The sequence below is a fragment of the Passer montanus genome, unplaced genomic scaffold (assembly GCF_014805655.1).
Source record: "Passer montanus isolate IOZ18808 unplaced genomic scaffold, ASM1480565v1 scaffold15, whole genome shotgun sequence".
In the NCBI taxonomy this organism is placed as follows: Eukaryota; Metazoa; Chordata; class Aves; order Passeriformes; family Passeridae; genus Passer; species Passer montanus.
The window spans coordinates 8,549,261-8,570,026 of NW_024362051.1; the positions used below are offsets into that span (position 1 = coordinate 8,549,261).

Here is a 20,766-nt window from a genome sequence, read left to right on the forward strand (position 1 = left end):
TTCCCAGCAGAGCCTTGCTTGTGTATTACCCAGAAGACCCCGATGTAGGTTGGCAAGGTGTCCCATGACCATACAGTCCCCGCAGAGGCATGGAAGGTGTTTCTCCAAGGCTCCTTGGACCGATGCAGCCTGCAGACCTGAGTCAGGAGAACTGGGAGAAACGGCATGAGAACCCATCAGCAAGAACCAGGGCTGGCTTCCCACCAGCTGGTGGCCAGCAAGTGCCTGCACCAACCCTGTTAATGGGGTTTGTGGGTGATACGGCTTTGAGGATGTTCCCTCCAACCCCGCTGTCCCTTCTTCCCTACCCCGAGGTAACTTCCAAAAACGGGGGAAGCTGGAACATGTGGAGAGGCCCAGCAATATCGGCATTTAGGAAGACGAAGGACACTCACCATTAACTGAACGCTGGAACTGGACTTTCTTTTCTGGAAAAACAAGGAGAAGAGATGGAACAGGAAGAGACACAGAGTGAGAAAGGCTGAGAGCAGCACATGAAAGGCAGGAGCTCCTGAGCCACCCTTCTTGGTCCTCTTGGGCAAACGAAAGGCGCGGAGGGACTCGTTGCTCCTGCGGGGACGTGCCGCTGGCTGCAGCGTTGGTGGTGACTTGCAGCTCCCTCCCCGCATTCCTGCCAGCACTTTTCTCTCCTGACCTGCCACAATCTCTGGGGCTGCTCATCCCAAGGACCTGGCTAGTCCAAAAGGGAATCTCCTAGGAGTCAAAGACCACTCTGGTGGCCTGTCACCAGGCCGGCAAGCTCACAGGAACAGAAGCAGGGTACTGAAAAGCTAAGGCAGCTTCACCACAGCCCTGTGCCCAGTGTGAATGCTCTACTGACTTCCCTGGATCTGCTCTGGGTGCACCTGCTGATGGCACTGACTGCTGGGGAGACACTCCTTTAGCTTTGTGGCTGGTTTGAAACTAAGCTGGCTGGTTTAAGGCCAGAAAGGCATTAAGGCCTCAAGGCAGGCTCACAGTGTGGGAAGCAGTCCTGAGCACAGCTCCAGTGCTTTAAGTCAGGACTCCAAAGAAAAGACCTGCACATTTGTCTCCATCTTTGACCACTACCATTAGGCTTTAAGGTTTTTTAGTTGGATGACCCCATATCCACTCTTCTGCTTGAAATCCCAAACTACTTCTGGACTCCCTTACTGTGCTCTGCTGCCCATCTCCATCTTTAATTTAGCCAGGAGACAGGGGGACATGCCTGCTGACCTCGTACCCCTTCTGCACCTCTGGCTCCCAGGGAATGAATCCCAGTGTGCGTCAGGGAATACCAACGTGCACAAATCAGAATCTGCAGTGCAAATAACAAAGTGCTGTACCAGCATATTTAACAAGGCACCAGCTGTGTCTGCCCTGCAGAGGGAAAAGCAGCACACACTGTGCAAATCTCCTGGAAAAGTCCATAGAGCAACCCATTAGGGTGCGTGGGTGGGCTACAGCATAAAAACTGATGATATCCATTTTCCCTCATTGCTCCTTTCATAACCTGAGTCCCACCAGCATCCTCAGTGAGTTTCCCCCTCTACTACTGCTGCTCTCCCATTCCTTGCTAGGCCACAGAATCATGGAATCACAGAATGGTTTGGATTGGAAGGGACCTTAAAGATCTCTCCAATTCCCAGTAGACCAGGTTGCTCACAGCCCCATCTAACTTGGCCTTGACCACTTCCAGCAATGGGGCACCCACAGCTTCTCTGAGCAATCTGTTCAGTACTCAACACTCTCACAATAAATAATTTCCTCCTTATATCCAATCTAAACCTGCCCTTTATCTGTGTGAAGCCATTCCCCCTGTTCTGTCACTCCATGCCCTTGTCCAAAGTCCCTCTCCAGCACTCTTGTAACCCCTTTAGGCACTGGGCCATCTCTCACCCTTCCTTCACCAAAAAAAAAGACATCCTAAAGGGCAGAGTGAGCTGTGGCATTTTATCATGAACCTCACGGAGAAAGGGAGCCACTGGAGCTGGGCTGTTGCAGGAAGGACTGACAGCTTCTGCTACCCAAGGACGAGACAGGGCAGCAAACTGCAGAAATTTCAGACGCAACAGAATGCAACACAAAGCAGTGACTGCTATGTCGAGTCTGGACATACAGTAACAGGATGAACACGGGGCAGTGAGCTCACCAGTCCAGGACGGGACAGGATGGGACACGGGGCAGTGACTCCATCAGTTTACAATGGGACAAGATGTGACACTACACGGGGCAGTGAAAGTATCATAGCTGCTGGCACCAGAGGACCTTCCCCAGATCCCAGAGGAGGGCTCGAGGGGGATTGCTGGTCCCAGGAATGATTTTATAGGTGAGGAACTTCCTCAGGAGGGTGAGTTTTGAGCCCTCTCAGCCTGGGCTGGCACCGTGCTGGTGTTGGAGGGCTGTGCAGACAGGCCAGAGGGCAGCTCCAGCTGCCTGCTGCCCCCAGCACAGCTTGGGCAGGAAAGGCAGGGGTGACACCACTCCCCTGACAGTGACCCACACCACGTGGCCCTGCTCTGAGCAGGGAGCACCACTCCCTTCCCACCGTGCCAACCACTCAAGGCAGGCTTCCAGGCTCCTACCTTGCTTTTCCAGCCAGTTAAAGGAGTCAACACTGCTCAGCAGTGTCCTGACATCTGCTGGTTGCCCAGTGGGCCATTAGAGCTTCACCCACAACACCCAGCCTCCCCGTGTCCCCCTGCGTGAGTTATGCTGCAGGTTCCCCCAGGCTGAGCATGGAAATGAGAGGTGGGGATGGTTATGCTGAAGGTGGACAATGCAAGGAAGCTGTTGGCAGTGTTGTCTCTACCTTGTCTTCTCCTCCTGCACCTTCCTGGCCATCTAGCCAAGCTGTCTCCCCTTTACTTGTTGAAAAGGGGGCAATAAAAAAGCAAGTTCATTCTCAGAGTTTGTCCACACTCTTCAGATGAGTGCTGGTGGGTTGGTGGTACTTGGAATGAAGCCTCATGATCTGCTCCCTTCTCATCAGTGAGGGCTGAGGGCTGGGGATGCAAACCAGCCTCTCTGATCCTGCTCTGAAACCAGACTCTCCTCACTGAGTTTCAGTGAAAAGCAAGTAGGCTGTTCACCCAAACAAGCTATTTGGCTACAATAGGAAGTGCCTCTTTTCCCAGGATAATGTCTGCCCTCAAAGCTCCTTTGAAGTCCAACAGGAAGCATCATTAGCAAGCTGGGCTGGCAAATGGCTGTCTACCACAACACAGAAATTCAAAACTGTCCCTTTTTGCCAGAAAATTAGATTCAGGACTGTGCCTGATGAAGCCTCTTCATCCAGCAATCTCTCCTTTAATAGGTTAAAAATGCATCTTCTCTTTGGTCTCACCTGTGCTCCAGCAAGGAGCTTGTGGCAAGTCATCTCTACCTGTGGTGTCACATCTTAGGTGACTCAGAAGCAACTGGGACCTCAGAGCAGCAGAGGACAGGCCAGCAGTGGCTGGCACATGGGGTGTTGTGACTACCATGGGATCTGCCAGCCCCAGCACTATTAATTATGTCCTGGGAGCCTCATGATATCCCGACAGCCCAAAGTAATGTCCTCTCAGAGCCATGCAGGCCAGCAGCCTCATGCTGCAGAATAACACTGTATGGCCAGAACGGCCTCTCGTGGAGCTGAGCCCAGGTTTGGAGGGTTGTGCAGTCTCAGTCCCTGCAGGCTTCCCCTGTCCCAGCTGCTGGGTCTGGGAAGAGTGAGAGAAACACATGCCATCCCTAGACTGTCAGCTTCAGCAACCATTTGTACTGAGGAAGGAAGAAGCTGGCTGAGGCTCTGCTCTTCCAAAATCCTGCACCTGTCACAGCCCAGCAGTTTGAGTCCCTGAAAAAGGGTGGGAGAAGGTTCTGTAGGTTCTCCCAGCAAAGGGCCCCTATGGAGGAGGAAGAGTGGCCACAGTGCAGTCCAGCTCCCAAAGCTCTGCCTGACGATGGAGGATGTCACCACGATGGAGGATGTCACCACGCCAGCTCTCCCTTGCTGAGAGATCCATTGTATTTATGAAGAGAACAGGTAAGGAGAGAAGGACCCTCACATGGACCATTCCTTCCTGCAGGAGGAGTTTAACAGAGCTCAATAACCACCGTTATCCACCACCTCTCCATGTCAGCAGAATTCTGCTGCCTCCTGGAGCCTCCTTGTGCTGGAGCAGTGCTGCACCCCACATCGGAGGGGCTGATGAACCTGCAGGCTCTGCAGCCCAAGAAACACGACCCACCAAGCACCAGCTTGTTTTTAGAGCATCACCAAGCCATTTACTCTGTCGAAGCACCACCACGTTTCTTTGCTGTCTGCACTGGGCACAGGGGACAAGCAGCAGTTAAAAGCACCCAGGTGTCACCCAGCAGCACACCAGCCCTTGGCACAGGATGGGACAGGAACTGGGACCAGTCTCACCAGCTGCAGCAGGACCCCCAGGCTGAGCGAGCAGGAGCTGAGCCACCCATCCCCTAGACAGCTGCTGGTCCTGGGCTGCAAAGCTGCCTCCTCCTGCCCCCTGTCCTGGTCCAGCCTCTGCCTGTCCCCCTCCCTGGGGGCAGCGGGGGACAGGCCCCTATTGCCGGCACTGAAACAGCAGCGAGCTCCCCCTCCAGCACCACCCGCTGCCCTGCACAGCCTCCTGCCCTGGCAGCCTGGCCGGTGGCACGGGGACACCCGGGACAGCCGAGCCAGCAGCTGCCCTTTACAGCGCGGGGTGCAGCAGGGACTGCCGGCGTGGCGCCGAGACCACGGGCACAGCACGGGGAGCCCACGGGCAGCAGGGCACGGAAACGCTCACCGCCGGCACGGCACGGCACGGCACGGCACGGCACAGAGACCCCCAGCACCGCCCCGCAGCACAGGGCACCGGCCTGAGCTTACCTTCACGCCGTCATTCTTCTTGTTGCCACCACTTTTGCCTCCTGGAGAGAGGAGGAAGGAGATTAGCAGAGCCAGGCAGGGCACCAGCACCAGGAGGGCGAGGATCAGCAGCATGGTGCCGGGTGCCAGGGCGGCAGCAGCCCCCGGCCCGCCCGCTGGGTCCGGCTTCTCTCCAGCAATCAGCGCTGCAGCCCTGGCAGCTCAGGGGCGACCTTGCCAGCACTGTCCTGTCCGAGCGCGGTGGCTCTTGGCCGGGGGCATGACCCGAGCCCTAACGTCACGCCAGGTCCCTGGGGCGGCGGGAGGGGGCTGGCAGCGCTGCCCGGCAGAGGCGGGCTCTGGCCGGGCGCTGCTCTTGGCCCGGCGTGCTGCGGTGTGCAGGAATGGGCTGCCCGCCTGCCGCCCTCTAATTTTAGCCCCACGCTGCCGGGATCATGTGCTGCCGGCCCGCCGGCCCGACAGCTGCGAGCCCGCATTTTGACACGGATGAAAAGCAGGCGCCTTGCCCCGTGCCCACCCACGGCTGCGGACACTGCCCCAGCCCCCGGCTGCGCTCCCCGCTGCCCGGACCCCAGCGCGGGGCGGCACCGCTGGAGCCCAGCGCCTGTCCCCGGCCAGGGGACACTGCTGAGCCCTGCGTGGGACGGGCAGCGCTGGCAGAGATGCTCTGAACTTCCTTCCTTTCCATGCTTCCTGTCCGCCTCTCCCGGCGTGGGGCTGACATCGGATCCCCCCAGCTGCCGGACTCCTCCAGCGCCGCCACAAGTGCTAAATGTGTCAGCACGATCCCCCCACGACAAATGCAGATACCAGCCCTGGCCACAGCCCTCTGGCCTGGCACCCCTGCCCACCTCCTCCACCTAACACTCGGGGAGCCTCTGAAACACCCAAGTGACCCCAAACAGCTGCCCCCAGCCAGCTGAGCAGCGTGCAGGGCTTGGCTGGTGTGTCCCAGCCCTGCAGCATCGCTGCAGGGCCAGCCCAGCACTGGGGAGGGCAGGAGGTGACAGCGGGTGCGTGAGCCCTGCAGTGACACGGCTCCCTTTGGTTCCATGCCTGGGGAATCGCCTGTGAAATCCCATATGCAGTGAGGTGTCCCCAGTGGAACAGCTCTCAGGGAGGGCACTGGAGCAGGGGGTTCTGGCTGCACTGAGACCTCTCCAGAGAACAGGCTGGGCTGCCACGCTCTGTCCTGGTGCCATGGCAGCCCTCGGGATGGAGGGAAGAGAGTGGGGAATCCTGCAGGATGAGCATCACCTGCCTGGGGAGAGACCTGCGAGATCCTGCTGCCACCTGCCTGCAGTGGCGCCAGGGCCTTTCCCTACTCCCGATGCAGAGGATGCTCTCCCTGAGCCACAAACATCTCCAGGAGGACACAAAACCAGCTGCTTGAGCTCTGGCTGCCCCCAGCACCCACATCCCCATCCCTGCAAAAGCCACATGGTTGGGTGCACACAAACCCCAAAACCCTAAAGCACTGTGGATCACTGAGCCTCAACCACACAATTTTTCTCTTGCATCCCAAGCCAGCAGCCAGCCTGGAGGTGCCAGGTGACCTCTCCTGGAGGAGCACCCAAAGCCACACATCCCCAGAGGCACAAGGCTGCATCCCCAGCCTCTCTGTGACACAAGAGGCAAAGCCAGCTCTCCAGGGACCCTATGGGTTTGCCCTGGGTATCCTGTAAGACAAGGAGATGAGTCCCAGAGTCAGCACCTACCGGAGAAGTTCCTGGTGGCCAGCATGGTGGTGAGGATGGCTCCCTGAAAGACAAGGAAGGCAGAAGGAAAGGGTGTGCTGGACCCCGGGCCCCTGCAGCCTGCTGCTGCCCCCATCCCTGGGGGAGGAAAGCCCTGCTCAGCACCTGTCCCCCAGCCACTGCAAGGAAGGAAACTGGCCCACGGAGGGATATTCTCCTCCTGCCATCAAAGGCAGCTCTCAATACCTGACTCCATACCCCAGCACCATGGCTGGCATTGGGTTGCATTCTCTAAAACTGCCTTCTCTCCGAGATTAAAGGGATATTAAATATCTGCAGGGCACTTTTCATTCTCATACTATCCTGTCCTGGATGAAGCACAACCCCAGTGACTGGGGCCAGCAGCTGGCAACAAGGGGACACACTGGGAGTGGAACTGGATTTAATTGTGATTAAAGCTGTGCCAGCTCAGAGCAGCAGGGCAGGGATTGCTCATGGAAGCCACGCAAAGATCACCACTACAAAACAAAATTTGTAAAAATGCTTCTCTTTTTCCATCTGATTCTACTAACTAGTTGCTAAGTGTATAACGAGATTACTTTGGACTAATTGATTACAATAATGGATTACTATTTTGAAGCGTATGCCTGAACTAATTTGATTACTTGTCTAGCTGAAAAGTAATAATGGTTTATAGCCAGTTTCTTTGCTTGATAATCCTGTAAGCGGTGTGCAGCTGCAGTGCCCTGTGTGAGGCTGAGCTCAGGCCTGGAGCGCGGATGGCTGGGGCTGTGGCACAGACCAGCCTCACCCGCTCTGCAGGCAGCACTGTGAGCTCCAGAGCCCATTCCCAGCGCCCTGCTGCCAGCTGAGGCTGAGCAGCACCCGGGAGATGGGTGCCTCAGGAGGAGCTCAAGCTGGAGGTGGTGATTTCAGAGGGATCCAGGCTGTGGTGGATGGCAGCACCCGAGAAGGGAAAGGCTGTGGGGCTGCTGGGGTGGGTGAGCTTTTTGTCTGTCTGTGGATCACTTTATTCTTTGCTGCAAAGTGTCTTGGCCATCAAGCAAAAGGTCTCAGGCCTCTCAGGCCTGTGTCCAGCCCCAAAAAGAAGCTATCTTGACACTGGCTCCAGTGGAAAAGTCCTCACCCAGTGTCCAGTGTGACTCAGTGCTTTCCTTCACCATGGCTTTCTTTGAGCAGCTGGCAGCCCCAGCACATGAAGCTGTCATCCCACTCAGTCCTCCTTCCCCTTCTCCACAATGGGGTCCCCAAATGCCCATCACCCCCACACCACTGCCATAGACACCACCCTATCATTTCCCACCCAGGGAACGAGCCACCAGTGATCTGATCATGCATTTAGCAGCCAGCTTGGACAGAGTTACCTTCAGCTTCCTCCGGGCGTTGAACTTCTTCAGACAGTCCACTGTCTCCTGCCTGTGCATGCATGACGCCACGGTGGCACGGTGCTGGGGGGAGAGAGACCTGGCTCAGAGCAGTTCTGGGGGAAGGGACCCCCAGCCTGGCTCTCACATGCTCACACACGTGTAGGATCTCCCATGGCCGAGGCACGGGCCAGAGCTGCCTGCAGCAGCAGCAGATAAAAGTTTAATGGGCAGTGGGAGATGGAAGCTTTGGAGTCAGCAGGATCTGCTCTGGTGGTGGGGGTGTGTGGAGAACTGGCTGCCCTCTGAGTTAACCCCTTGACTGACCAGCCACGTTTAGCAATGTGCTCAGGGTTTGCATGTGTGTGGTTAAGCCCACAGATTCCTCCTGCCTTTCGGATCTGATTCAGAGTGAGAACCAGCAGCTGAAACAGCGGGATGCAGTGAAGGGTGGGGGGATTGCTGCTGGAGTAGATGGGTGGATAAACATGAGCCTGCTCCCATTGTCTCTGAAGAAAGACCCCCCAGCACAGTGTGACACTGAGAAATTAGTGTGTTCCCACAGGGCAGGGAGCCTGTGTGTCCCTCCCATCACCAGGTCCCCCAGGAACATGCTGTTTGCATTCACAAGCTTTTTTTCTGCTGTAAAACCTCAGGGAAAATGCTGCTGTGAGAGCATTGAGAGGAACCCTGCCAGGAAACCATCTTCCCAGGATGGAGAAGAGAGCTGGCAGCATGTTTGATCACCAGTGATCCCCAATGAGATGTTCCCCGCTTGTGAATCCCCCCATCTCTCCACCGTCAGCCCCAGCTCACCGATATCCAGGGGTGCTTCAGCGCCTCGGCTGCCGTGATGCGCTTGGATGGGTTTATGGTCAACATCTTGTTGATGAGATCTTTTGCTTCAGGAGTGACCGTGTCCCATTCAGGGGAGGGGAACTGCCAAAGCAAAGGGACCAGGGTGAGAGATGGCAGAGAGCTCCTCTGCTCTTGGGTTGCTTCTCCTGCAGCTTGGGACAGGTTGGAGAAATGGTGGTCACTGGAAAGAGTTGCCAGGTGTAAAACCAAAAAGCAGGAGTGGAAGGAGGAAGTTGGAAGGCTCAGGACAAGACCTGTCTCTCCTACAAAGGGGCCCTGAAATGTGCCAATGTGTGTGCCTGGCCATGGCAACAATGCTCTGTGGCCGGGGCAGAGGAAAGTTCTTGCTCCCATCAGTCAGAATTTGTCTTGGCTGCTCTTCTAGAGCAGCAGGCTGCGAGGAAGGGGCAGCAGGAGAGAGAGGAGACGGTGAAAGGGGAAGCAAGACAAACCCACTCACATCGTAAGCCCCAGCCTTGATCTGCTGGTAGAGTCGGTGCTGGTCTTCATCCCAAAAGGGTGGGTACCCAACCAGCAGGATGTAGAGGATGACACCTGCCCAGGAGAGGAGACAGGATCAGTGGGAAAGAATTCATTGCTGGAGGCAGGGGCACACACAGCCTGGGGACTGATCAAGCTCAAGCAGAGAAACAGAAATTAGGGAAGCATGAAGATTTGCTCAGTGTTTAAAGAGCAAAAGGCTTGTTGATGGGTCTGGTTCAGCACCTGGGGAGGTTCAGGGCTCTGGCAGCCACCACACTGAGCCCAAAGTGGGTGCCCTGGCAGGGGTGGGTGATGCCTCCTCCCCACTGTGGATGGAGAAAGGCTCCCCTATGGCTGCAAGTGCAGGGAGGCATTGCCTGACTGCACCAGCACCACAGGGAAGAGAGGCAGTGTCTCGCCTGACTGAGAGCTTTGGGTACATAATGGGAGTTATGTACCCAAAGGGGGGTGATCCTTCAGAGAAGGGTGCACTGGATTGGGAGAGAGTGCGTTGCCCGGGGTGATGTGCCACCTCCTGGGGAAATCCTGCATCCTGACTTCCCTGAGATGTGACTGGAAACTGCAGTTTGGGACACGCTGGGTGAGCAGCCTGCCTCATCCCGCCCAGCCCAGCCCAGCCCGGCCCGGCCCGGCCCGGCCCGGCCCAGCCCAGCCCAGCCCAGCCCGGCATCCCAGCCCCGCTCTGACTCACCGCAAGCCCACAGATCCACGGCTTTGCCATAAGGGTCCTTCCGGAGCACCTCGGGGGACAGGTATCCCGGGGTGCCGGCGAAACCTGGGACAGACAGCCCGTCACGCCCGGCTCACCAGCAGGGACTGCTCCAAGCCGAGCGTGCTGGCACATCCCCACCCCGGCACAGACACCCTCCTTCCAGAACCTCTGTGACTGCCGAGGGCAGAGCAAACTGTGTTTCTGCCAATGCCAAACCCCAGGTGCTGCCAAGGCTGGAGTGCTCTGCTGTGCACTTCCATCTCTTGGAGAGGCTTTCCTCCCACTGCTCTGCCCCTGTTCCTGGCTTGTCCATCTCACCAGGACGCCTCGGTGACTCACAGAGTCCCTGTGGGGCTGTTTGCTCCTGCTCATCCACAGTGCATCCTGGGCTGGTGCTGCTGGGCTCTCCCACAACCCTGGGCTCGGGGTCCTGGAGCCCCCCTGAGCCACCACGCCAAGGAGAGCTGGAGGAGACCCCAGCTCAGGCCAGTGCTACTCACCAAACCACGCCTGCTGGTCGCCCTCCACCTCGATGGCGAGGCCGAAGTCAGCCAGCTTGACGGCAGCCCCCTTCAGCTTGGATGCCAGCAGCAGGTTCTCGGGCTGCACAAGGAGTGAAAACCCCTCAGGGGCTCTGCTCTCGGCAGGGGGAGCTTCCCAACTTCCCAGAGGAAGGTCTGGATGTGCTCCCCGAGTGCCTTGTCCTGCTCTTTGTCCTGGCGTCCCTGGATCCTTAGGGGATCGCAGACTGCAAGGAGCTCCCTACCCCATCTCCCCTGTGTCATTTCACTATGGGGTGGGCTCTGCTCCGTGGGTTCCCCGCAGCCCTGCACGTGTTCCTCCCGCTGTGTCAGCAGCCCCGAAGGGCTCTGGGCATTGTTCCAGTGTTTGGCACCACAGATGGGGTGCCCTGTCCTCCCACGGGCGCTCTCCCTGCAGCTCCTACCTTCAGATCCCGGTGAACCACCCCCATCTGGTGGCAGTGCAGGACGGCCTCCAGGATCTGCTGGATGCAGTGGCTGTGGGAGACAGGACAAAGCTCACACAAGTGCCCGGTGAGGCAGAGTTTTGTCAGACACTTCTGTTCTGCTGCATTTCACCCCTCTGCCCCTCTCCCCATCGCGCTGCCATCAGCAGCCCAGCTCAGCATCCCCCTCCACCGACACCCACACACCTGTGGGGAGCAGTTCTAACCCAGAAAGGACCTAACAGAGCTATTGGGCACCAAATAATGGTGAGTAGGAGCTTAGGGGACACAGCTGAGCCCGTGGGGACCCCACAGGAGCAGCACGGGAGGCGAGGAGCTGGAGACCAACAGTGGAACCAAAATTCCAGCAAAGATTTGGTCTCCAAACCCAGGCAGAGCAGATGTGCACTGTGCAACCTTTGCTCCAGCCCCATTTCCCTGCTTTCCTCTAATGCAGGTGGCTCTACTGGGTCTGCTTGCTTTACATCTAGTTCATTACATTCCAGCTCTGCTGTGTGCGTGAGACAGGAAGGGAAAAAGACAGAGGCACTGATCACTTCTGCTCCAAAACAGCTTATGTGCAAGGCAGAAGGTCTTTATTTACATGTATTTTATTTTATTTGTATGACACTAATAAGTGGATGGGCTGTAAGTGGATTCAGTGCAGGCAGCCCATTAAATTAGATTGTTTTCTGCCTAGAAATAAAGGATATTTCCGTGCAGAGAGGCAGTGTGGAGTTTACCACCCTCTTGGACATACATACAGGCTATGCTTAGCCTGGGGGCAAAGCCAAGAGGCACAGTGATATCTGGAGACTGGAGAGGGCCAGATCATGTCCCCTCAAAAGAATGAGACCAATACTGTCCCCTGGATGAGCTGCAGGGACCAAAGGGGGGATGAAATGGCTCTGCAGAAGGCACCTGGGAAGTGCCAGTGGGAGTGTGGGAGGGAGCAGAGCTCAGCACAGCCTGTCTTGACTGCTCCTCCTCAGTGCTTTCAAGTGGCAAATGCCAGAGAAGCTCTTGCAGATGGCTGGAATGCAGCTCCAGGGGGAAGGAATGACATCCACAGGGTGTCTGTGCTGTCGTGGCCCTGGCTGGCCACCAGCCTCGTGTTGGGATTCCTCCCTGCCAGCCTGGGGAGCCCTGGTGCCCCCTGACCAGGCAGCCCCCGACACCCTGTTCATTTACAGTGAGGTGAGATGTTGGCTGCCCCAGCACCCTGGGGATGAGGATGCTGTGGGCAAGGCTGGGAGTCAAAGTGGAGAGCAGTGCTGTGGCAGCACACGCACTTCCTGGCACATGAGCTGAGCGAGTAAAAGGAGCAATTTGGGTGGAGGTTTTTTGAGTTGTTTTGTTTTGTTTTTGTTTTGGTTGTTTTGTTTTAGGGTTTTGGTTTTTTTTGTTTTCTTTTGGTTTGGGGTTTTTTTAGGTTTTTTGTTTTGTTTTGTTGGGGGGTTTTTTTGTTTTTGGGTTTTTTTTGGTTTTTTTTTGCACCACAGTTCCAGTCTCTGAGTATGTGTTGCAGAGAGGCTGTAAACCACCTCCCAGCACAGAACGAGCTGGTGCTGCAGAAAGGCAGTCATGTAGGACCCTGGGAGGGGGCAGCCTGTGGGAGAAGGGGACACCCCCTGTCCCTGCACAGCCCGGCTCACCTGGCGTCCGCTTCGCTGTAGTACTCCCTGGCCACAATGTCCTCAAACAGCTCCCCACCGGTGACCCTGCGAGAGAACAGGGGCTGGACTGACTGACAGCACACCCAGCCCTGGCAAGCCCCCAAAAATGGCACTGCACCATGCATGGGAGAGAAGCGGGGGTGCAGCACAGGGACCTGCCCTCTGCCCGGCTTGGGGGACCCGGGTTTGGTGCAAAGCCAGCCTGTGGGAAGGGCTCGGGGGAGGTGGAGGTCACCTCACCCCGGGGGCAGCAGGGAGCTGCTCTGGGTTAGGGGATGCTTTACTCACAGGTCAAATATCAGGTAGTGGTGGCCCTCTTCAGAGATGCTGTCGTGGAGCCTCACTGCAGCAGAGACAGAAGGGTTATGGGGTACACCTGGCTCCCACCCCACTCCCTGGGAATGCCTTTGCTCCCCTCCAGGCACAGGCAGGAGCTGGGGAAGGGCACAGCAGGGCTATTCCTCTTGCTATTGCCACTGGCTGGGTGGGGGTCCCTGCTCACCGGGGGGACCCCAGCCATGGCCCCAGCCTGGGGCACTCGTGCAAGGCTCAAAGTTCACATCCAAACTGGGGACTGCCCCGGGGCTGTGCCTGGCCAGGGTTCCAGGAAGCTGCTGGGCTATCTTGGGCACGGGGAGGGCTGCAGGCATGGGTGTCCCCAGTCCCATCAGGAGAGGTGCCCGAGCAGAGGGAGAGCTCAGCAGGGAGCTGAGCTCACAACTCTGGCACCCACAGGGCTTTTTTATTTTCTGCTCATGACCTTCCTTTTCTCCTTGGGAATCTCCAGGGGATGAATTTCCCCATCTCCTGGCACCCTCTCCCCTTGGGCACATCCCTGGCCAGGTACAAACCTGTCACCCTGCTGCATGCTGGTGTTTCAGGCTCAGATCCCTGCTCACACTTAGCAGGCAGCTGTGCAGCAAGGGGACTGGCACAGAAACAGAGTGGATAAACAGAGATTTATCCAGCATCCTCTGCCCCCACCTGGTATTTTGTTTGATTCCCTTGAGGGTATGAATATTCAATGCTTCCTCTCTCTCACCTGGTTTCAGCCTGATACAACTTTCAACATATCTGAGAATGTTGGGAATCAGGGAAGAAAAAAGAAACATTCAGGTGAGAGATTTTGTGGGAGTTTTTACTCCTAGCCCCTTTTACTGCATCTAAATCAGCTGAGCCCTATATGGAAACATCCTCCAGACTCAGTGTGAGCCAGGGGAGATAACAACCCCAGCGCTGAGCACAGACACTGCAGCATGTCTCTCTTATCTGCCAGGCCAGCAAACACCACTTTGCTGGTCCTTTTCCTGTCTCCAAGCTCCGTGGGCAAATCCAGAGGCTGCCAAGAGCGTGCTGCCAGCAGCGTCACCTCACCTGGCCAGGGCACAGAGCAAACCAGGGCTGATGGGCTGGGCAGCAGCTTTTCTGTCTCTCCTGTGGTCTTGGCTACTGACACAACTTGCTCATCTCATTCCCAGTTATCCCTCCCGACTGCTGGCCTCTGCAGACATCCCCTGTGCTCTGACATCTGTGTCTGCTCCGTTTTCCTCCAACATACAGCCCCAGCTTTTCTGCCTTCCTCTGCTGAAGAAACACATTTCCTCCCTCTCATCTCGCCTGGGAGGGATTTGGGGGTATCACGCCTGGGATCCCACAGAAGCCAAAGTATTCTCAGAGGGATTGGGTGAGTTTGGTGTGGATAGGGCCAGGATAACCAGAAGCATATGGTCCAGATACATTCCCTGCTTGGGGAAGTCCCAAAGCCTGTGGCTGCCAGGAGCCAAGAAGGTATAAGAGGGAGCAGCTGCTCTAAATATAGCCTGATCCTACAAGTATCTGTTACTGCCCATAGTCAGAGAGAGCCACACTGGCCAAACCACTCCAGCTCGGAGCTGAGAGCCAAGGCAGGAGCAGGACACAGCGTCAGGAATGAGAGTCAGAGGACAAGTACCTGGAGTTCAAACTCCAGGGCTGGGTGCAGCCAAAGTTTTCCCAATATAGCAAGATTTCCCTGAATGGAAAGAGCTGTCCCTAGTCTATCACCCAGTGCTGTGGGGTCCTGGGGACCTGGGCCTGCCTTTGGCTGCCCGTGCACATTTTCCATGTGAGGCTCTCCAGCAGGCATGGTGCAGAGCTGAGGTTGGTTCCTCCAGGAACTGCAGCATGGCATCTCATGGGAGATGGAAGGACCTCCCTCCCTGCAGGGAGCAGGAGGACAGCAAAGCCCTTGGCAGCTGGGGAAGGGCTGGACAGGGCTGTTTTGCCCCATCAGCAGCAGTGCCTCTGTTCCTCAGCGGGCTGCTGTGAGTGGCAGTGTCGCTCCAGCTCCTGTGTGGGTACGGAGCCGCCTGTGCTCACGGAAGGGAAGCTGCAAGCCCAAGTTTCCAGGCAGCAGGAGCAGTAGAGGGGGGTGAAAGGAAAGAGGGTGTGGGGTGGGGGGTGGAGAAGAGCCTCCTGGGTATAAATAGCAGCAGATTGGGCTTGTTAGCATCTCATGCTGTTAACCCCTTCCAGCCTTTGCAGCGCTGAAGCTGCCAGGTCACAGCCAAACAGTGAGGGGTAGTGCAGGGATGGGGGACAGGGACAGGGACAGCTGAGGTCTTTTGGTCCTCAGAGACCTTGGCAGCCCCACGGGAAGGTGATGGAGAGGGAAGGGTGGAAGACAGTGGTGGGAAAGATCTGTGGCCAAGCTGGGAACCTGGGGAGCCTGGGAGCTGGGGAACCTGCAGGTGCCATCCTGCAGTCTCACACGGTGAGTTCCTCCAGGTTTAGTATTTCTTCCTACTCACACACCTTGCAGTCTGTTCCTTCAGGTCTCGGCAATCTCCGCATGTATTTTGGTGCAAAGAGGAGGCTGGAGGCCCCGGAGGGACCCCTGCAGGACATCTCCTGGTCCTGCTGGAGCAGAGGCTGGGGAGTGCTGCAGGGTCCGGCACCCCGGCAGTGGAGACCTGCCATGCAGCCGTGTGCCCGAGACAGATGGAAGCTGACAGTCTTTTTTGGAACTGAAATATTTATGGGACAGGAGCCACATGGCTTGTCCCAGTGGCCCTGGTTCTAGCTCCCTGAATCTGCTGCAGCAGCTCCTGGGGAAGGATGGATCGAGGTCACCAGAGCAGAGAGGGGGCCAGGGAGCAGCTCAGCCACACAGGAACCCTCCCAGCTCCTGACTGTGGGTTGAGAGGGTACAGAAAGCACCAAATGCTTTCCCTAAAGCTGCAGGATCTCACTGGAGTTGGTACATCCTGGGGTGCAGCAGAGACAAGAGGGGGTTCACCCAGACCATCCACAGAGATCAAGAGCCTGCATCAGCATCACTTTCAGAATGGAGTTTGGGATTTTTATTTTTTTTTTTCCTGCAGTTTTTTCCCCCCCTCTCTCTCTCTCTCTCTCTCTCTCTCTCTCCTTCTGGCCTATTTTTGTCTTTTGCAGGGGCTCAGGAGTTTTCCTGAAACAGCTTTTCCGAAGGAGGCTACTTTCAGATGGACGGTCGGTGGGAAAGTCTTCGCTTCCCCCCGCCATCGCTCCTCCTACACGCCCCGCGCTGCCGCTGCTGCTCCGAGCTGCAGCCGCTTTTTGGAGCATGCAGAGCACACGGCACCCGAGCGGGGGGAGAGCAGTAAAAATAGCCTCTTGCAGCCTCCTGGGGCTCCGCTTCTCCCCGAGGGAGCTACGGCCAAGTGGGTCAGTCCGGACCGACTGCAGTCCCCCTGTGCCCAGTGGGGGCCTTTCCCCCATGACCCCTTTTGAAGATGCTGTTTCCCGGGAGGAAGAGGAGGGGTGGCTCTGCAGATCAGGGCAGGGTGACACCGAGCCCTCCTCAGCCTCTGGGACAACCAGCCCGTGCTGCTGCAGACAGGGCTGGGTTGTGGCTGGAGACTCCCTAGCCCTGGCTGGAACATGGGAGGGAAGGGAGCAGCAGCAGTGGGTGCAGCCTGCACTTACCAATGTTGGGGTGCTTCAGGAGACGGCAGATCCGGGCTTCTCGTTCCAGCTTCTGGTGATCTGAAAGAGGCAACAGCTCTAAATTAGGATCTGAGGAAGGGAATCAATGGCTCAGAGAGGTGTTGGCACAGGAAACCTGGGGGACAGAGCAGTTTTTGGGTTTTTTTGCTAAAGAGTTACGGATTTTGGGATAAGTTCTGCATCAGGGCACAATTGGGCACAATCCCAGCACAGATGCAGTCCCTGGCTAAGCCCCTCAGGCACTGATGCCATGGGCAATCTTGGGTTTGGAATGATCCCTCACTCTCCCCTTTTCCTTCTCTTTCCTGCACAATCTCTGATCCCCTCCCAAACACCTGGATTTGCCTGGGTTATCCTTGCTGGCAGCACTGCTCCCTTTCTCCTATTCACCCAGGCACAGGCAATCAGCCAGGACATTGCCAGCCTCACATGGTGCAACTGGAGCAATTGAAGGCAGAGTGAACCAGTGAGAAGAGTGAGGATGAAATGAGGCTGTGGGCTTCACTCCCCCTCACCATTGTCAGCCATTCCACACCAGGGCTTTGCTCTCCTACACTGCAGAGCCCTGTCTCAGAGCTGGTGCCTGGCTCCAAACAGGAAGCACAGGTCCCACTCCCCAGCTTTCAGCAAGCTTGGGGATGTGAGACAACAGAGCTCTGGGCAAAGCAAGCTGAGCTGAGCCAAAAAATCCTCCGCCCTGGGACAGCTCAGAATGAATCTGCAAATCATTTTGTTTCTTCCTCTGCCCCTCTCTCCTTGCTCACACCTGACCCAGCCACCCTGACTGGAGGCATTTTGTGCAGGCTCTCAGCAGCCAGGACAAGCGAGGATATAATTAGGGCTGCTGTCTCTCAGTGCTCTCACTGCTACCTTGCAGTTCACACCCCAGAGTCTCGCTCTGCATCAAAGCAAACCTGGGTGTCTCCGACCGCTGAGCTGTGAAAGCAGCACAGCCCCTTCCCTGCAGGGCTGCAGCTTCCCCAGGGCTCTGTCCTGTCCCACAGGCACCCTGGGCCTTGGGGTGAGCTTTGCAGCCTGTGCTGGAGGCTGTCAGCTGAAGGCTGACAGAACCTTGGTGGCCTCATGCAGCTCCCCACATCTAAGGGTGACAGCCTTCCCAGGGTGGGACAGGTGACAAAGAGAGGCTGGAGTTCAGGATGTTCTCACAACTGCAGTCCATTGTGGGGTCAGTGATGGGGATGGGATGGAGGGGCAGTATGAGCAGTGGGGCAAGCATTTCACTGGGGATGTGGGTTTACAGCCTCTCTTACACCACAAAGCCAGCTCCTGCACACACCCAAACCCCATTTTTCCTCCAAAATCTCCACCTTCTCTCCTCCTGGCCCCTCTGTGCTGGCAGCCAGGAGGATGTCTAAAGAAACAGACCATGACTGGGGATGTTTTGCAGCTTCTCTCACCTCCCCACTTCTCTCCTGCTTGCCCTCTGTATCTGGGGAAATGCCATCCTCCCTGCCAGCTCTGCAGGAACATTCCAGACCATTAGCCAGAGTCGTTGGTGATTCCAGCTGGCAGAGCAGGGAAAAGAACCCCAGTGAAGCCTCTCCGGGGGACTGCTGAGCACTACAGGGACAGCACAAACCCCGGGAGAGAACAGAGAGGGGCAACCAGCCGGAGGAGGCGAGCGGAGGCAGGAGGAGCAAAGGGAGGGCGGCTCAATCTGCTGCTCCAGGCAGCCCTGAAAACTGGGAGGCGTTTGCCAGCTGGGGAACACGGGCAGGAGCCAAGGGCTGAGCCCAGCACTGCACACCCTGCCCAGAGCCCAGCCTTTGGCTTGGAAGGAAGAAAATGATCTGCATCCCTGAAGAGGGGCAGGGCCGGTGCTGGAGGAGCTCAGGGCGCAGTGCCGGTGCTGTGCTGCTTTGGCAGCGCTGTGGGAGGGATCCTGCGACATGCTGGTTTAATTCCAGGTCAGAAAGGAGCTTGTCACTCTTTTCTGCATTTCATTTTGCCCTCGGAGGTCAGCAGTGGAACTGGGAGAGACGCCGAGGGAGGTTAATTAAACCCTCCTGGCAGGGTGCTTCCTCCCAGCGCACATCCTGCACTCCCCACAGCCAGGGAGGAGCCGGAGCGGGGACACGGCATCTGCTGCCTCGTCCTTTCAATCCAGCTCATCACAGCTCCTCTGCCAGGTGGGGAGGAGGGGGGCAGAGGGGTCCCTGGCTTGGGGCAAGGGCTGGTTGATGATTTCTGTGCTGGCTCATCTCAGCCTCACTAGAGACAGACCCACCAGGACAGACCCTCCAGCAGCAAACAGCCCACATGCTCCACCAGAGCAGGTGGCAGCGAGGGGTGAGGGCCATTCCAGGTAGAAATGAAGTCAAATCCCCACCTGAAGGGATGTTCCCCTTTCATTGGTGTAGGTATGTGGGTAGGAAAACTTACAGACCCCAGAGCAGGGATGGGGTGTCAGCAGGAGCCCTCTCAGGAAGTTATGTTTCCAAAATAACTGTGCTGCCCTGCACCCAAAGCTGGTCTGACTTGTTGCAAGGATGTAACCATCATTTTGCTGCAATGTGTGTGCAGGGTGGTGGGGGAGTCTCAGGGACAGAAATGGGGTCCTCTGGCTCCTGAGGCAGATTGGGGTCTGGGAGTTCCCCCGGGCCTTGGCACAGCCAGGCTGCGGATGCATCCCTGGGATGGGATGGGATGTGGCAAGCAGCCGTTGATGATTTCTGTGCTGGCTCATCTCAGCCTCACTAGAGACAGACCCACCAGGACAGACCCTCCAGCAGCAAACAGCCCACATGCTCCACCAGAGCAGGTGGCAGCGAGGGGTGAGGGCCATTCCAGGTAGAAATGAAGTCAAATCCCCACCTGAAGGGATGTTCCCCTTTCATTGGTGTAGGTATGTGGGTAGGAAAACTTACAGACCCCAGAGCAGGGATGGGGTGTCAGCAGGAGCCCTCTCAGGAAGTTATGTTTCCAAAATAACTGTGCTGCCCTGCACCCAAAGCTGGTCTGACTTGTTGCAAGGATGTAACCATCATTTTGCTGCAATGTGTGTGCAGGGTGGTGGGGGAGTCTCAGGGACAGAAATGGGGTCCTCTGGCTCCTGAGGCAGATTGGGGTCTGGGAGTTCCCCCGGGCCTTGGCACAGCCAGGCTGTGGATGCATCCCTGGGATGGGATGGGATGGGATGGGATGTGGCAAGCAGCCACCAAAGCACCTCCATGGGATGTTCACCCCATCCATCAAGGAGCTCAGGGAGTGGGGACAGGGTGGGATGAGGGGTCCCCACCTCATTGCACATCAAGGCATCACCCCAGCACCATGCAGAGGGGACAAATTCCCCACTACCTGCGCCCTGCTCACCTCTTGCCTTCCCCAAAACACCCTCAGTACTTACCTCGAGCAGAGAGCTTCTTGGTGTTGATGATCTTGGCCGCATACTCTTGTCCTGCCAACACCTTCACGCATCTCCGGACGATGGAGAAAGCGCCCCTGGGAACGGGAGAAGCCAGAGGTGAAGGGCTTGGCGTGGCAGCAGGCACAGCTCAGCCCTCGAGTGGGGTGAGGGGCAGCCACAGGCATGGGGACAAGGATGGGGATGGGGTAGGTGCTGGCTGGGGCAGGGACTTGTGCAAAGCCTGGAGGGATCTCAGCCGGCTTCCCTGCACCACTGTCCTTGAGGAATGACGGGAGGAGGCACATGCAGAACTAGAGAGAAATGTGGGCTTCTCCCTTCCGTGCTCCTCTGGGACACCCCAGGCACTGTGCACTTTTCCTCCTCTTCCCCCTGGCTTTGCCCTACCTGTTGCAGGAGGGAAGGGGCAGTGATTTACTGGGTGCTGGTTCCCGAGGGAAACCGTGGTGGCTGCAGCTGTCACGTAGCTCTCGGCCACTTCAGTCTGTGTGCCTCTTCCTGTTCTAGACCTTTCACTCACAGCAGGACTTGGCAGCTGTGACCAGTGCCAGATCCCCCCCCCCACTGCAAAACTGTCACCCAGGCAGGGACAGCCCAGGGGACTCTGTGAGGATGGAGCCCAGTGGGACAGGGGTGGATGCACCTTGCACACATGCAAAGCTCTCCTGGGGTCTGGCAGGTGAGCGAGCACGAGCTTGGGACACTCCAAAGACTCCTGCCTGCCCTGGTACCCCCTGGCCCAGGTCCTGCCAGCTCGG

At 57.2% G+C, this 20,766-nt stretch overlaps 1 protein-coding gene across 2 annotated transcripts in view; it reads right to left on the reverse strand.

The window, feature by feature from the left end:
• CAMK2A (calcium/calmodulin dependent protein kinase II alpha) overlaps positions 1-20,766 on the reverse strand; it is a 34,542-nt gene that overhangs the window by 8,672 nt on the left and 5,104 nt on the right. The window contains exons 2-14 of one of the 2 annotated variants that reach the window (XM_039701153.1): positions 19,991-20,085; positions 16,603-16,662; positions 12,946-13,000; positions 12,637-12,702; positions 10,961-11,033; positions 10,515-10,617; positions 9,994-10,077; positions 9,259-9,353; positions 8,757-8,879; positions 7,941-8,024; positions 6,577-6,619; positions 4,859-4,899; positions 396-428 (exon numbers count right to left, since the gene is read on the reverse strand). In XM_039701153.1, coding sequence (XP_039557087.1) covers positions 396-428; positions 4,859-4,899; positions 6,577-6,619; positions 7,941-8,024; positions 8,757-8,879; positions 9,259-9,353; positions 9,994-10,077; positions 10,515-10,617; positions 10,961-11,033; positions 12,637-12,702; positions 12,946-13,000; positions 16,603-16,662; positions 19,991-20,085 — 955 coding nt within the window. The remainder of the gene's footprint in view (positions 1-395; positions 429-4,858; positions 4,900-6,576; positions 6,620-7,940; positions 8,025-8,756; positions 8,880-9,258; positions 9,354-9,993; positions 10,078-10,514; positions 10,618-10,960; positions 11,034-12,636; positions 12,703-12,945; positions 13,001-16,602; positions 16,663-19,990; positions 20,086-20,766) is intronic. The other variant, XM_039701154.1, reaches the window with a different exon arrangement.